This window comes from Physella acuta, unplaced genomic scaffold (assembly GCF_028476545.2).
Source record: "Physella acuta isolate Inbredline_101_S28 unplaced genomic scaffold, ASM2847654v3 ptg000289l, whole genome shotgun sequence".
In the NCBI taxonomy this organism is placed as follows: Eukaryota; Metazoa; Mollusca; class Gastropoda; family Physidae; genus Physella; species Physella acuta.
The window spans coordinates 395,001-411,073 of record NW_026731808.1 but is presented as its reverse complement, the minus strand read 5'-3'; the positions used below and the strand labels follow the sequence as shown (position 1 = coordinate 411,073).

The following is a 16,073-nucleotide window of genomic DNA, read 5'->3' as shown; positions in this document are numbered from 1 at the left end:
CGTTCTTTTTCACATCTATTAATGCTTTTCCGGTTGCATAAATAATACTGTTTCTCTACATTCGAATACGCCTTTAATTTTTATTTTTCTTCTTTAAATAAAATTGTGATTATACATTTAAAACATCTAACATATTATTTTCAACAAAAGTCCGTATAAAGTTCTCCATATATCGCTGCCGTTTCTGACGTGATGTCCGGCGAAAATATTTTGCGGACAGACAGAGAGAGAGAGAGAGAAGTGCGCACATGGGGAATTATATATTAGGATTACTTACTTTACACCTACTTGAAAAAGTATTGAGTATTCTCCGCTACTTTATATGTGTTTTATTTTACGGTATATAGAAGCAGCATCTCCATTTTACAAGGACCACACCCTCCCCCCCCCCCAAACACGTGACTGACACCACCTCCCCCCCCCCCCAGGTGCTTCACTTATCTGATGAAGTTGCAGATAATCCCTCGAGATCAGCTTCCAAATGATTGGCTGCTAGACGGACCGTGACCAATCAGATATCAGGATTCACATACAGCTGGAATCGAATTTCCCGACGTCGCTTTTTATTTCGTGATGTGTTCTTTGATTACTAATTGTGCTAAGTAACCAAGTCACGTGATATAAGCCAAAAGTCAACACAAATTGTGTTTTTTTTTCTCTAACTAGCCTATCTATTTACACCGTGTTAAAATTAATTGGGAGAGGGACGGTGGCGTAGCGCGGTCGGGTGTCACCCGGTGCGGCACTTAATGGTGTCACCTTTCAGAGGCGTAGCGACCTTTCCCGGCGCTCGGGGTCAAACATTCGATTTGCACCCAACCCTCAAATTTTCGATTTCCGGCCCTCCCTCAAACTTTTGATTTGCACCCCCCCCCCCCCCCCCCCCGTCGAGCCTTGTCGGGTTTGTCAAATTTGCTCTTAATAGACTATTTAACACTCGAATTAACCACTTAATTAAGTGAAATTATCATTTTTCTCTATATATTTTGCTACATTTTGCCTTGATGTCACCCCTCTAAATGGTGTCACCCGGTGCGGTCCGCACCCCCTGCAACCCCCCCCCCCCCTCGCTATGCCACTCGAGAGGGATGCGGTTTTGTGTACGTATTTTTTAAAAAATTTCCATAATTCGTAATAGACTCACCATTGACACGTGAATATTAAACATGTGTTTATGTTTATGAGGGGATATGCAAATAAATGTATTTAATACTTTTTAAAATGTAACTGATCAAGGAGGTTAACAGATATAATTATTTTTTAATGATAAGGATAAAAACTATCCGGATAATTAAAACTGCAATTCAGGACTAATTTTTACATAGAGGTGTAGGCCTACATGTTGAACGTTAGTGCAAAATGTACGTATTGTTAATTTTTCAGAAATATGTTTTCTATTCAGTGCATTAAAAAATAACTAACTTCAAAAAAAAAACAAAAAAAACAGCTAATCAATTATTTAACGATACGGTCGTTTTATATAATTATAATCAACTTATGAAGGGCCGTGTAAGCTAATCGGTTTCATTAACCTCGGCAAACAGAGGGAATAGTGTGGTCAGCACAATGCCCAGCCGCTTTTGTTTCCCTAACATGAGTTAGGTACCTGTTACATCCGGGTCTAGTTCAAGCCAGAAAGCGATTCGTGGTTATCTTCAATACTTTTATTTGGTCATAATTCTTCACATTACAGAGTAGCCCTCGTTCTAACCGCTACCAAATTAACCCCCTTACAATCATTCACTCCAGCTTTTATACCGCATTCGACATTGGGATAACAATACATAAACACACCGGGGTTAGCAATACTCTAGGACAGAGGCGTAGCGAGGGGGGTGACACCATTAAGTGGGGTGACACCAAGGCAAAAAATAGCAAAATATATAGATACAAATTCGAGAGGAGTGCAAATTGAAAGTTTGATGGGGGGGGGGGGGGGTGCAAATCGAAAGTTTGAGGGGGGGGGGGGGGTTGGAAATCGAAAGTTTGAGGGGGGTGCAAATCGAAAGTTTGACGGGAGTGTGGGGTGCGAATCGAAAATTGAAAGTTTGTCCCCGGGACGGGTCGCTACGCCTCTGGGGGTGACACCATTAAGTGCCGCACCGGGTGAAGCCCGACGACCTCGCTACGCCACTGCTCTAGGGTAAACTCAACTCACATACGCACTCTCCCCTAGTTCTAGATTATTCTAACCTATTTCTATCTAACCTACAACTGACCCATAACAGTACCCATCAGAGCTGAGTAGAGCCAGGGATGTCCGTAAGACGCCCGGGATTCGAACTTAAGACTTTTATGTTAACGGTGTACCGCTCTGCCTCGCTGTTCCCAACTTTTATTTTATTTTAACTATAAACATGAACATGCTGATGCTCACAGAAAAATCTCATTTTAATTATTAAACAAGTAAAAAGTAAAAAATAAAAGACACAACGAGGTAAATTATTTATAAATCAATTTTATTTATATCATCGACATCAAAAAGTGTTTATAATTATTTGTACACTGGAATCTTGGAGTAGAAAGCCTTATCAGAAATATAAGAAAATATACATTTAGTACAAATGCGGTTTAGTATAATACGAAAATAATGATGTATGGTCATAATATCAAACATGATTTTCTGTGAACACATTTTATGAAATGAAATATACAGAAGATTCATATCCAGGTACCCCAATACTAAATTAAAAACTAATATTTCTTCGTTGATTCGGGTTTTACTCGAAACGAAAACGATAAAAACTTTTATATGGTGTAGTGCTATGTTCATACACACATGTCTTAACAAAAACATGTTGCATCTGTTACTACGGTAACTGAAATAGGGTCAAGGAACATTAAGTGATATGGAATAATGACATTAGCATAATTTAAATCTATTTTTTTTTTCAAAACAGGATAAGTATTTAAAAGAAAGGTCTGGTTTTGTCTTAGAGCCGCGAGAGGCACGAGTTTTGTGTCTGGGTTCGAGTTTCGCGGTAATCTACTGATTAACCCCCTCCCCCCCACCCCCTCATCCGTGTATCAGACGTTGTGATACCAATGGGTAGGCAGTTGGGTAGGAAAGAGTTTGTATTTTTATATTTTCTAACAAGTTCTGTTATCTACTTAAATAGTAGTAAATAATTTTAATTTTTTTTTTGCCTCTAAATGCCTTTAGATAGGAAAACACTACTTTGCTAATCCTTCATTCTTTTAAACACAGGGCTTGTTATTTCCCCTGTTTTTTTTAAAAATATGAGTTGAACAGTAAATCCCCCCCCCCCCCCCCATCCAACCTCCACACCTCCACCTTCATAGTCGACTATATATATATATATATATATATATATATATATATATATATATATATATATATATATATATATATATATATATATATATATATATATATATATATATATATATATATATGATAAAACAATATTATTCGATCACAGATAAAAACTAACAAAGTATTTAAAGTAAAGGGTGAATTATAAGTAGGCTTAATGGATTAAACGTTTTAAATATAAATATTTGAGAATCGCAATTTCATTTTATGTAAAAAAAATAATTTTAAAATAGATCACATGTATACACATTTTTAAATAGTATATCACAATTATACGTATTTTCTTTACAATAGATCACATTATATTTTATACACTTTTTTATAATAGATCACATTTATACATTAAAGCCAATGTACAGGTTGAAAAGTTAGATTATGTGATATGATTAAAAGTCGCACCAAAATATCAACAATTTAAAGTCGCACCAGAATATCGACCATTTATCACAACCATTTAAAGGCGCAGCAGAATATCAACCATTTAAAGTCGCACCTCTGTCACAACCATTTAAGGCGCACCAGTTGCACAACCGTTGATAGTAGCACATTTGTGGCTTATGCCGCGAGTGTAAAGCTTCAACCGTACGTGAAAAATGGAATTAGGTTTTATTTGAAACGGGGAGAGCATTGAAAAGATATAAGCATATAGTGGAATAAATTTTTCTGTTCGGTTTAGGCCTTAGGGAGATCATTAAATAATAAGCATAAAGTAGAGTAGATTTTGTGTTCGGTGTAGGGAGATCATTGAAAAGATATAATCTAAGCATACGGTGGAATAGATTTTGTATTCGGAATGTGGAGACCATTAAGCAATAGGAATATAGTGGAATAGATTTTGTGTTCGGGGGAAGGGAGATTTAAGGATAAAACCATACGATTATGAAGGAATAGATTTTGTGTTTCGTTTAAGAAAAATAGAAGCTAAGCGGTCATCCATTAATGACGTCACGTTTTTTTTGACGATTTTTACCTCCCCCCTTCCCCCGTCACACATCCTCACAAAAAGCCAGACCCCCCCCCTAAAATGACGTCACACCTCATCCTACAACCCCTCTCAAAATTACAGTTGAATTTTTTTTTAAAACATCGATATTTTTCTAAAATCTTGTCTGAAATCTGTCGAAATAGAGTATTTTAATCAATTCCTATTACAATTTATTAAAACAGTTTTCTAAAACGCGAAATAACGTCTAAAATTCGTTTTTCTTACATTGCCTTTTTATAATGCAAAATTGTGACTTCGCACCATCTGAACCCACCCCCCCCCCCCCTCTCCTCATCACACACCGTCACAAAATTACGGACCCCTCTCCCCCTACGAGTGTGAAGTCATTTTTAGACGACCCCTACGAGTGTGACGTCATTTATGGACGACCCCTAATACAATAAAATTGTTTGTTATTTTTATATATCGTGTTGAATTTGAGGAATATAAGAAAATAGAATACATTCCATAGAAAAGATAAGCTCATACATGAAAGCGAGAAAGCGTATAAGCACCATAGCGATGGTTAAGGTTTAAAATATACACTATTGAAGAAAATTTACGATCTTTATATGAAATGTAACTTCATTACGAAAGGAAACGTTAAATAATTTCTTTCTTCCGTAAACCGTAGGCCTACCGAAAATTTTAACACATATTAAACTTATCTTTATGGTTTAGTTATCGTCTCTAAGAGTCTATATATTTTGTTTTATTCAATTACATTCTAAGTTAAATAGGAATTTTATATTAAAAAGTAATATTCCAGCTAATGAGTTTTTCACTAGTTTATTGGATATAGCCTATAGAACTAGGAAAAATAACTCGAAATATGTCCAAAAAAAAAAATAATTATGGTTATCTTTCCATGTTTCTTTGCACATGTATTAAGCTTAAAATTTAGTATATTTGTAATTTAGTATTATTTGTATTTAGTATATATATATATATATATATATATATATATATATATATATATATATATATATATATATATATATATATATATATATATACACACACACACACACACATATATATATATATATATATATATATATATATATATATATATATATATATATATATATATATATATATATATATATATATATGCATAAATAATGATAAATCATGAAAGGTAATGAATATATATTAATCTTAAATAAAATGATTCAAAGTTAACAACATAAATAATATATGTTACATTTAAATATAAATAGTAACTTTTTCACCGTGAATCGATTGACATATTGTCATGATAAAAGTATGTTAAAACAATATTGAATATCTTCAGGCAGCTCAGGTATTGTAGGATGACGGTAAGACACAAGCAAGGCCTGCTCCTTGTGCCAAGTCACGTGGTAGGTAACGTATCTTTACCCGGAAGTGTTCACACAGGAATGGGTTTAAGTAAAGGGTGAGGTTGAAGAGGAATTTGTCTCTAAACGTGTTGTATAGATTTCTGACTCGTAGCGCTGGCTTGGCGTCATCTCTTCACCCCCGCGGGTTGTTCGCTTGCCGGGCGCGCCCCTTGCGCCTGGCGGTCGTCGTGGACGAAGCACTTGACGCAGACGTAGCAGCAGTAGAGGATGACGGCGGTGACGAGGACGAGCGCGATGATGATGTGGCAGATGACCAGCTGCCAGAAGGCGAAGAAGAAGACCGTCTCGTCGCACCAGTTCCGCGGCTCGTGGAGCGGCGCCTCGAAGTGAGGTTTCCAGATCCGGATGAGCCAGTAGTGGCCGAAGACGAACCAGACGGAGAGGAAGACGTTCAGCGCCATGTTGGTCATGCGCGTCATGGTCAGCAGGTCGTCGTCGTCGTGGAGGTCGATGACGTCATCGCGGTGCCGCTTGATCTGCTTCCAGAGCAGGAAGATGAGCTTGATGATGCCGAAGCAGCCGCCCACGACCAGGTAGATGGGCAGCTTGGGCTCGCGAGGACATTCGTGGAGATAATTTACACCTGCAAGAGAGGGGGGGGGGGGGGGGGGGAGGAGATAAGGTGAAACAATTTGGTTAGACTTTCTAACATGCAATAAAATCTACTTAAAGTAACTGCGTCATTTATCTGATTCAAAGCTGAGTTTTAGAATGTTTTTTTTTTTTTTTTTTTTTTTTTTTTTTTTTTTTTTTTTAAATTTTGTACTTTGTTAATTTTGGTTGCATAAAAATCGCATAATAAATCTCAAATTCAAGGTTGAAATGTTTATTATTTATTTTGTACAAGTTTGTCACCTTAAGGTAATTACTAAAATAAAACAAAAAACAAGAAGGAAGATAATAAAATAGTTAATGATTAATATTACGCTATTATACTACGTTAATAAACATACAATTTTATTTGTAATACTAAAGCATAACGAGTGCTGACTACTCACCTATAGCTGTCATTACTAAAGGTAATGCTAGTAACACTAAAGTAAATACAGTTACTGGCCCTGAAATCAAATAAGAAAATGATAAGTTAAGTAGCATCCCTTTATTTTCTCTTGATTTATTTTGATTTGAACAAACAGGTAGGCCTACATATGAAGTTTAGTTTTACAAAAAAGTAGTGAATATTTTTGTTTGACATTATATATTCCATTGGCTGTTCTAAAAATAAGCAGACGTATCATACAGTAGGTATATTTATTTTTGATATTACAAAGGTACTGTATCGCAATCATATATCTTAGATAAGCGATATGTTAATCAAATATTGTTAAAATCAAACTGAAAATGATATTAACTCCGACTCCGATAAATATTTTTACAACGACACTGATTAGACATTTCATGAGTTTGTTGTATTTTGATAAAAACTTATTGAATTAGTTTTAAAAATCTAAATATTACCAAGGCGATGTATACGAACTGAGAACAACCCGTATTTAGTCAATTAAGGCTTTCATCTGAAAATGAGTCCACATTTCTTTTCTCTGTTAACGTTACAGAATTTTTTAAATCAATTTTTTGTTTTGTTTACCTAAATAAATTTTCTATGACCCGTGCATCACTCCACTAAATGAGTCAGGCACGGTCATCAAATGAACTGAAAGGTCACTAATTAAATCTTGATTTTGGATTTTATCTAGAACTCTCAGGATGTTCTGCCATTAGCTTCTAGCGGCGATGCGGCCCACAGGCCGCCCTTACATACTCGTGTTCATTAGGTTCTAGCGGCAATGTGGCCCACAGGCCGCCCTTACATACTCGTGTTCATTAGGTTCTAGCGGCAATGTGGCCCACAGACCGCCCTTACATACTCGTGTTCATTAGGTTCTAGCGGCAATGTGGCCCACAGGCCGCCCTTACATACTCGTGTTCATTAGGTTCTAGCGGCAGTGTGGCCCGCGGGCCGTCCTTACAGACTCGTGTTCATTAGCTTCTAGCGGCAGTGTGGCCCGCGGGCCGTCCTTACAGACTCGTGTTTATTAGGTTCTAGCGGCAGTGTGGCCCGCGGGCCGTCCTTACAGACTCGTGTTCATTAGGTTCTAGCGGCAATGTGGCCCGCGGGCCGTCCTTACAGTCTCGTGTTTATTAGGTTCTAGCGGCAGTGTGGCCCGCGGGTCGTCCTTACAGACTCGTGTTCATTAGGTTCTAGCGGCAATGTGGCCCGCGGGTCGTCCTTACAGACTTGTGTTCATTAGGTTCTAGCGGCAATGTGGCCCGCGGGCCGTCCTTACAGACTCGTGTTCATTAGGTTCTAGCGGCAATGTGGCCCGCGGGCCGTCCTTACAGACTCGGGTTCATTAGGTTCTAGCGGCAATGTGGCCCGCGGGCCATCCTTACAGACCACCGTTTTTTACATTCAAGTAATGTGCTGGTTTTCTTACCGTGAAGCAACTAATCAATGACGTAGTAAATTAAAATGTTGACTCAATTTGTGTTAAATATCTCATGCACATTAAATTTGCGTGCGTTAATTATCAGGCAAATATATCCCCAAATGTCCCGAAAATGTTTAAAATGTAAAACGTGGGGGGGGGGGTCTTAAAAGTAAAGTTAATAAATAAATAAATTGTGACTATTCCTTTGTCTTTAATCTCTAAACAAATTTGCTGGGACCGATAGACGTCCCCCCCCCTTCCTAAAGAGATGCTTAAAATAAACTCTGTTTAACAACCCTCTAGGCCGAGGGTTCTTAACCTGTTTTCGATCGAACCCCAGGGGTTCGGTGAGTCAGTCTTAAGGGTTTCACTGAGGCCAAGGCACACACGCAACTCGTATTTCAAGATCGGAGTCTGTCAATGCGGACGATCTAACTGTTAGGAAGGGTTCGGTGAATATGAAACTGTTGGGGTCAGGTAACTCAAAAAGGTTAAGAACCACTTCTCTATGCCCTCGACCAGGTAGTATAATGCCTTAATTGACAAAAGACTTACATGTGCCGCCTAAAATGAAAATGACCCATGCCTATAATGACAAAAGACTTACATGTGCCGCCTAAAATGAAAATGACCCATGCCTATAATGACAAAAGACTTATATGTGCCGCCTAAAATGAAAATGACCCATGCTTATAATGACAAAAGACTTACATGTGCCGCCTAAAATGAAAATGACCCATGCCTATAATGACAAAAGACTTACATGTGCCGCCTAAAATGAAAATGACCCATGCTTATAATGACAAAAGACTTACATGTGCCGCCTAAAATGAAAATGACCCATGCTTATAATGACAAAAGACTTACATGTGCCGCCTAAAATGAAAATGACCCATGCTTATAATGACAAAAGACTTACATGTGCCGCCTAAAATGAAAATGACCCATGCTTATAATGACAAAAGACTTACATGTGCCGCCTAAAATGAAAATGACCCATGCTTATAATGACAAAAGACTAACATGTGCCGCCTAAAATGAAAATGACCCATGCTTATAATGACAAAAGACTAACATGTGCCGCCTAAAATGAAAATGACCCATGCTTATAATGACAAAAGACTTACATGTGCCGCCTAAAATGAAAATGACCCATGCTTATAATGACAAAAGACTTACATGTGCCGCCTAAAATGAAAATGACCCATGCTTATAATGACAAAAGACTTACATGTGCCGCCTAAAATGAAAATGACCCATGCTTATAATGACAAAAGACTTACATGTGCCGCCTAAAATGAAAATGACCCATGCTTATAATGACAAAAGACTTACATGTGCCGCCTAAAATGAACATAGACCCCCCTGCCTATAATGACAAAAGACTTACATGTGCCACCTAAAATGAACATAGACCCCATGCCTATAAAGACAAAAGACTTACATGTGCCACCTAAAATGAACATAGACCCCATGCCTATAATGACAAAAGACTTACATGTGCGGCCTAAAATGAACATAGACCTATGTCTCTGATGACGAAAGACTTACATGTGCCGCCTAAAATGAACATAGACCTATGTATAAAATCACAAGGGTTTCTCGCTTCCACCGTAGCTTCACACAGACTCCCTATCAGTGTGTAGTGGGGCTCCGTGTCCTCAACCTCTGCCCATATCACTGTACTTTCGTAGATGGGTTTATCTGTGGGGGGCGGCGTCAACTGTTGAATGTAAATAAAAGGTAAACATCAGGGGCGTGGTTAGGTTGGTTGAGGGTGGGGAGGGTATTCGTCAGCTGGTGAAAACAAAAAAGGTAAACATCAGGGGCGTGGCTAGGATGGTTAGGGGTAGGGTGGATACTTGTCAGTTGTCGAATGAATAAAAAGGTAAAAATCAGGGGCGTGGCCATGTTGATTGGGGTGGGGAGGATACTTGTCAGTTGCTGAATGCATAAAAAGGTAAAAATCAGGGGCGTGGCTTGGGGTGGGGAGGGTATTCATCAGCTGTTGTAAGCAAACAAGGTGTAACTATCATTGGACTGATGTGTACATTTTTATAGGGAGAGGGATTGGGAGAGTGTCAACTGTTGATAGCAAACAAAACATACAACAAAGGCGTGGCTTTGTTAAAAAATAAGAAGAATACGGACAAGGTCGTAAAAGCTTGAAAACATATACATAAAGAACGTGGTTATGTTTATCTATAGCTAAGTGTGTGTGTGTGGGGGGGGGGGGGGGGGGGCTTGCATCAGTTATTGTATGCAGAAAATAAAAATAAACATCACCAAGGGTGGGGGGGGGGGGATAGTTGTTTCATAGTAAACAAAATGTTAACACCAGGGAAGTGGATATGTGTACATTTTTTGGGGAGAGAGGAGGAAAGGGGAGTTTGAGGGGCGCAAAATGTTGAAAGCAATTACAACATCTATATGAGAGGCTAAGATAATTGGGGGGGGGGGGGGTTGAGAGTGGCGTCAACTGTTAAAAGAAAATACAATGTAACATTATGGTCAGCTGTGTTTATGTGTGTGTATGGGGGGGGGGTGTTGGGTATCAGAATGAGCACTTAATCTATGCTACAATCATGCCAGATTTATTTTAGACTATGTGTGATCCGACTTGTTATTCACACAATCAGTCAAGAACATGAACAATTTTAATAACAGCGGGAACTTGCAGTCAAACACGTGATTGAAAAAAAAACAACCTGCAAGTCAAGCCTCCTAAAATGATCTACGTAATTGTCACCACATTTCCTGGGGTGCAGATCAATAAAAAATTGTGGGTTCCGAGGTTTAAAAAAAAATCAATCAATAAATCGATTGATCGATTACGTAGCCCTCTTCTCCCTTCCCTCCCATTATCTGAAGTCGTCCATGGCTTCAAACGTTCTAAAAAGTTTTTTTTTATTCAATCTTCTCCATCGCAGATAAAAAGAAAAGGTTAAAATATTTGCTGAGAAAGAAATTCGTAGACCCTTGTATCGTGTCCTATAGAATCGTGAGGCTTATGAACATCATCGGATTGAAAATTTTATCTTCACGGAACAATTTTCGTCAACCGGATTTGAAAAAAAAAAAATATGTCACCGTCAAGATAGGGAAATTTAGATTCATACATTCTATTCTCTCACTCTCATATTTTTTCTTTTTCTTCTTCATCTTCGTTCTTATTTTTTTTAGCGTTAAAAGGAATTTCCTCCAACACAATAAAGTAACCGGTTATGCGCTATTCGTTGACTGCTTTTCTTTCTGGATTTGCTACCATAGCCTTTGTCCAACCAAGAACAAACTACAAGGCAGAAGTTGATTCGTTTTGGAGTTGCCTCTCCTAGAGTGGCTAACCCCAGCTATCGAGCTTATCGGTTTAGCAACTATGAGCTTAATCGACCCGACTACACCGACCTCCTCTTAAGTTTAACAAAGTAAGGTTACGATCATTGTGTGGTTATTGATTTTAATAATTTAACTTGTTTTACTATTTTTTGGAATTTATAAACGTACTGTAATACATGCAATCTTAGCTTCATTCGCTGAACAAACTTGATTAAGTAAAATTCGTTTATCGAACCTTACTGTTCATTGGGGCAAGGGAAGTAGAATGCAACATCAGAATAAGAAGGGATAGTGTGGTAGAGTGTCCCTGAGTCCACTCAGCTCTTTTAGGTACCTAACTCACTTTAGGGAAAGGCAGCTGGGCATAATGCTGACCACACTATGCCGAGGTGACAGAAACAAGTCGACTCTACTTTACGTGATCCATTGACCGTCAGGTTCGAAAAGGGAACGTTACTTAATTTACTTCTAACTCGTCAATAAAAACTATTCGTTTTCACATAATATTATGTTTATTAACCCAAGTATCAAGGCAGTTGGAATATTCTACTGCGCTTCAAATTTGCACCGTATCTGATCTTGTAATATCGAAGGTAAAGACTATGAAGGTTGTGAGGATACCAAAATATTTTTTTTAAATGAAAAAAATAAAATAAAATGTCGAATAAATCGAATCAAGCTTTTACTGTAGGGAAGTGCTTCAGGGAATTCCCGGTAATTTGCGTTGGTTTTAGCTCGCAGTTGTTCGATTCTCTCTACAATGTCTCGCGATATTTTATTATATGGAGTGATGGAGGCGTCCTCCTCTGTCGATAACCAAGGCTTGTGGAAGATGTGATACCCTATTTTGGTTTTCACCAGCTAGCTTTAGACTAAGAGCTACACAAGCATGATGTAAAGGTCTTGTAAATTAGATACTGTATTTATTGTTGTTTACAATGCGCCTTTAAAAAAATGAAAGAAGTAATACTGTTTTGTTGCTCAATACACACATACGCAGGCACGTACACATACGCATACTCACATGTATAAATATATATATATATATATACACACACATATATATATATATATATATATATATATATATATATATATATATATATATATATATATATATATATATATATATATATATATATATATATATATATATATATATATATATATATATATATATATATATATATATATAAGACCCAATATGTTGGTATTACGTGTTCGATTATGGGCTGGGCTAGTCTTTCTTGTAAGCTGTAGATTTCCACTATCTTAATAAAATATGTGATAACATAGTGAATCTTTCCCAAACTTCACCGGTATAAACTTTTAAAAAAATCTTGCCACGGATAAATAAATCACACAAACGTGGGAATATACACTTGATCGAACTCTATTCAAACTCTAGTTTTAATAGCGTACGGCCGATACCTACGGCACCGATACGGCGTTGTTGTAACTGTCAGAAACGTCATCTGCCAAATTGGGGCTGTTTCAATTCCCCTAACTAATCACTAACAAACTTTGTGACCTTAAGGATCACGACTAACGCACATTAAAGACAAAAAACAAACAACAACTCACAATTTCACAATGTTTAAAATGTATTGCAACACTTTGCCGGTGAGAAATGATGGGTGGCAATTACAAAGGGACAGTAGTCATGGGAATATTGTGAACTGGTGTAAGACCTATTCAGCAAAGTTATTTCCCTTTCTAATTGGTCACGTCCCCTGTGTGTTACTGTATATTTATTTTCTGTACGGTATTTAGTTTGTCACGAAATTGGACGTCAGATAAATTGACAATGTTTTTGAACTGTTGGGTTTATAAGTAGATTTTCTATTTTTAAAAAAAAAGACGTTTATTTTATGTGATAAAGTGAGGACCTGATAATTTTTTAGTTCTCTTCAGGAGCTGAGTGTAAATTGAAATGTAAGGAGAATAGAATACGAACTGTGAGTTCGATTTAAACATTCACCAAGGAAAACAACTTCCGGCAAGTTCGTAAAGCGGATGTGACGTCACACTGGGAAAATTAGAATGCCCCAAGTTTACCTGGAAGATTTATTTTTTTAATCGATAAATTAACAATGGTAAAATTTTAAACGTCAATTTTCACTATTATCAAAATAAAACACAGTCGTATTAACTTGTTAGATGATGAGTTTAAATAAAAGTATTTTTAGCACAAGACACGGTCAGTGTTTCTTCCAGACTTTTTTCTCCGGGGGAGCACTTGAAATTTTTTGGGGGTGGGGCGGTAGACTTTCTTCGGGGGGGGGGGGGGGGGGCTCCTGGAAGAAACTCTGGACACGGTAGAATTATTGATTGATCAAACGCAGGGTAAATATTGCAAGAAGATTCGACAACGTATCACCAAGACAGTAAATTTTTAAGGTAGTTGACCTTACTAGTAAGATAGCTGAACTTCAAGACAAGTAACTGACAAGACAGTTGTACGTTATGACCAGGGCCGGCGCTACCTGTAAGGCGAACTAGGCGGTCGCCTAGGGCACTGTCCGTAGGGGGGGGGGGCGCCAAAATGGGTTGGAAAAACAAATTGAAAGTTCGAGGGGGGTGCAAATCGGAAGGTTTTGAGGGGGGGTGCAAATCGAAAGTTTGAGGGGGATGCTAATCGAAAGTTTGAGGGGAGGGGGGTGCAAATCGAAAGTTTGAGGGGGGTACTAATCGAAAGTTTGAGGGGGGGGGGGGGGGTGTGCAAATCGAAAGTTTGTCCCCCAGTTGCCGGGAAGCGTCGCTACGCCTCTGATAATACAGGGGTACAAAAAAAATTGCGGGCGGGGGGGGGGGCGCTTTTAATAAGTTTTGCCTAGGGCGCTGGCTATGACACAGAACGGTAAGCAGGTTAACAGTAAAATATTGGACAATTAAGACAGAAATAAGACTGTGTGCCAATTCGAAAGTTGACCAGCTGACCAATTAGACAGCTGTCCAATTAGACAGAAGTAACACAGTTCACCAATAAGACAGTGGACATTTAAGACATAATTAAGACACTTGAACAAAAAAAACAGTGAACAATTTAGAGAGAAGTAAGAATTTGGACCAGTAAAAACAACTGGCCAATATAATTATCGTCTTTTTCTCAATCAAGCCCAAGTTAAAGTAGAATTAATCTGTTTCAGAGACCTCGGAATATGAAAAGATAGTGTAGTCAGTACTATGCCCTAACTTTCCCTAACGTGAGTTAGGTACCCGCCAGAGCTGGGTAGACTGAGAGACTTTCAATTTATTTGAACCCGGATTCGAACTCGAGACTTACGGGTTAGCAGTTTAGTGCTCTGACTCTATGCCACGCCATCTCCTGGCCAATAAAATAGTGAACAATTAGACGAATACGATATTGGAAAAGTAACATAGTTGGACAGTAATTAAAAAATGCCCTTAAGACCATAGACAATTAGCATTAAGATAGAAGACCGTTCAGTCTGGAGACGGGATACCATCACTGCTAGACTGGACTTTCGGTTCTAGCCACCGTACAATAAACCACTTTAGCGGCTCCCCCCAAATTATGCAAAGCTCCCCGTGGACAAACGAGTTTGGAATATCGGAAAAAAAACTGGCTTGTCCGTGTAAATAAAAGTGGTCAGTCAATGAAAGTGTGAAAACTGTGCTCTACGTAGTACGTAGACGCTTACTGCGTAGTACACTGGTTCCCGTATTGTAGTTCACAACTCTAAAAAATGTGGAATTCACAACGTAGCACTCAGACCCCCCCACGATGAACAACATATGCCCCAAGCCATGTAGTACAGAGACCCAACTATCTAGTACACAGACCCCCAACAAGGAGTATACGGATCCAAACCACCAACATGTACACAGACCCCCATCACCTAGTACACAGACTCACACTACATATTATACAGACCCCCACCACCTAGTACAGAACCCCACTACATATTATACAGACCCCACCACATTGAATACACACCTATACCACATGGTACACAGACCCCCCCCCCCCCCTCCATTACTTGATAAAAATACCCACCACGTAGAGGATAGACCGCCACCACCTAGTACACAGACCCCCACCACCTAATACACAAAACCCCCCCACTACGTAAAGCACAGATCCCCCCAACCACCTAATACACTAAACAACCACGTACTGCGGAGACCACATTTTAAGTTCTCAAACTGTCACTCGCGCTATCTTGACGACAAATAAAAACAAATTGTTGTATGATAGCAGACGCAGTACATTAAGTCTCCGGACATACATTTTTAATGTATCGACTTTTTCAATGATCGGCATTTAAAAAAGAGTCTCTGTAGATTGAAGGACATAGTTGTGTGGCAGGATATAATACATTGTGGGAACCCCGATTAGTACCCTCCCCGCTCCATGTTTTGTATGTTATTATTTTGTATCACTCTTTTTAAAATCATAATTCTAAAAACTGCTTGCTTTTTCATAATGAATTCTAAGATTTTTGGATCTTTGCTGTTTTAACTTATTATGTAATTTATAATTTAGTCAAAGCAGGGGTGGAACTGGTAAAAAAACGCTTCCCCCTCCGCCCTTTGCAAAAAAAATAAAAAATTTCGGGACCCCCCCCCCCCCC

The 16,073-nt window shown here is 38.4% G+C and overlaps 1 protein-coding gene across 1 annotated transcript in view; it reads right to left on the bottom strand.

Moving 5' to 3' along the window:
- Positions 1-5,540: 5,540 nt before the first annotated feature.
- The window catches only part of LOC131939684 (uncharacterized), a 14,618-nt gene continuing 4,085 nt past the window's right edge, over positions 5,541-16,073 (bottom strand). The window contains exons 2-4 of the mRNA XM_059298146.1: positions 9,691-9,862; positions 6,706-6,765; positions 5,541-6,290 (exon numbers count right to left, since the gene is read on the bottom strand). Of these exons, the coding sequence (XP_059154129.1) occupies positions 5,812-6,290; positions 6,706-6,765; positions 9,691-9,862 (711 nt within the window). The 3' untranslated portion in view covers positions 5,541-5,811. The remainder of the gene's footprint in view (positions 6,291-6,705; positions 6,766-9,690; positions 9,863-16,073) is intronic.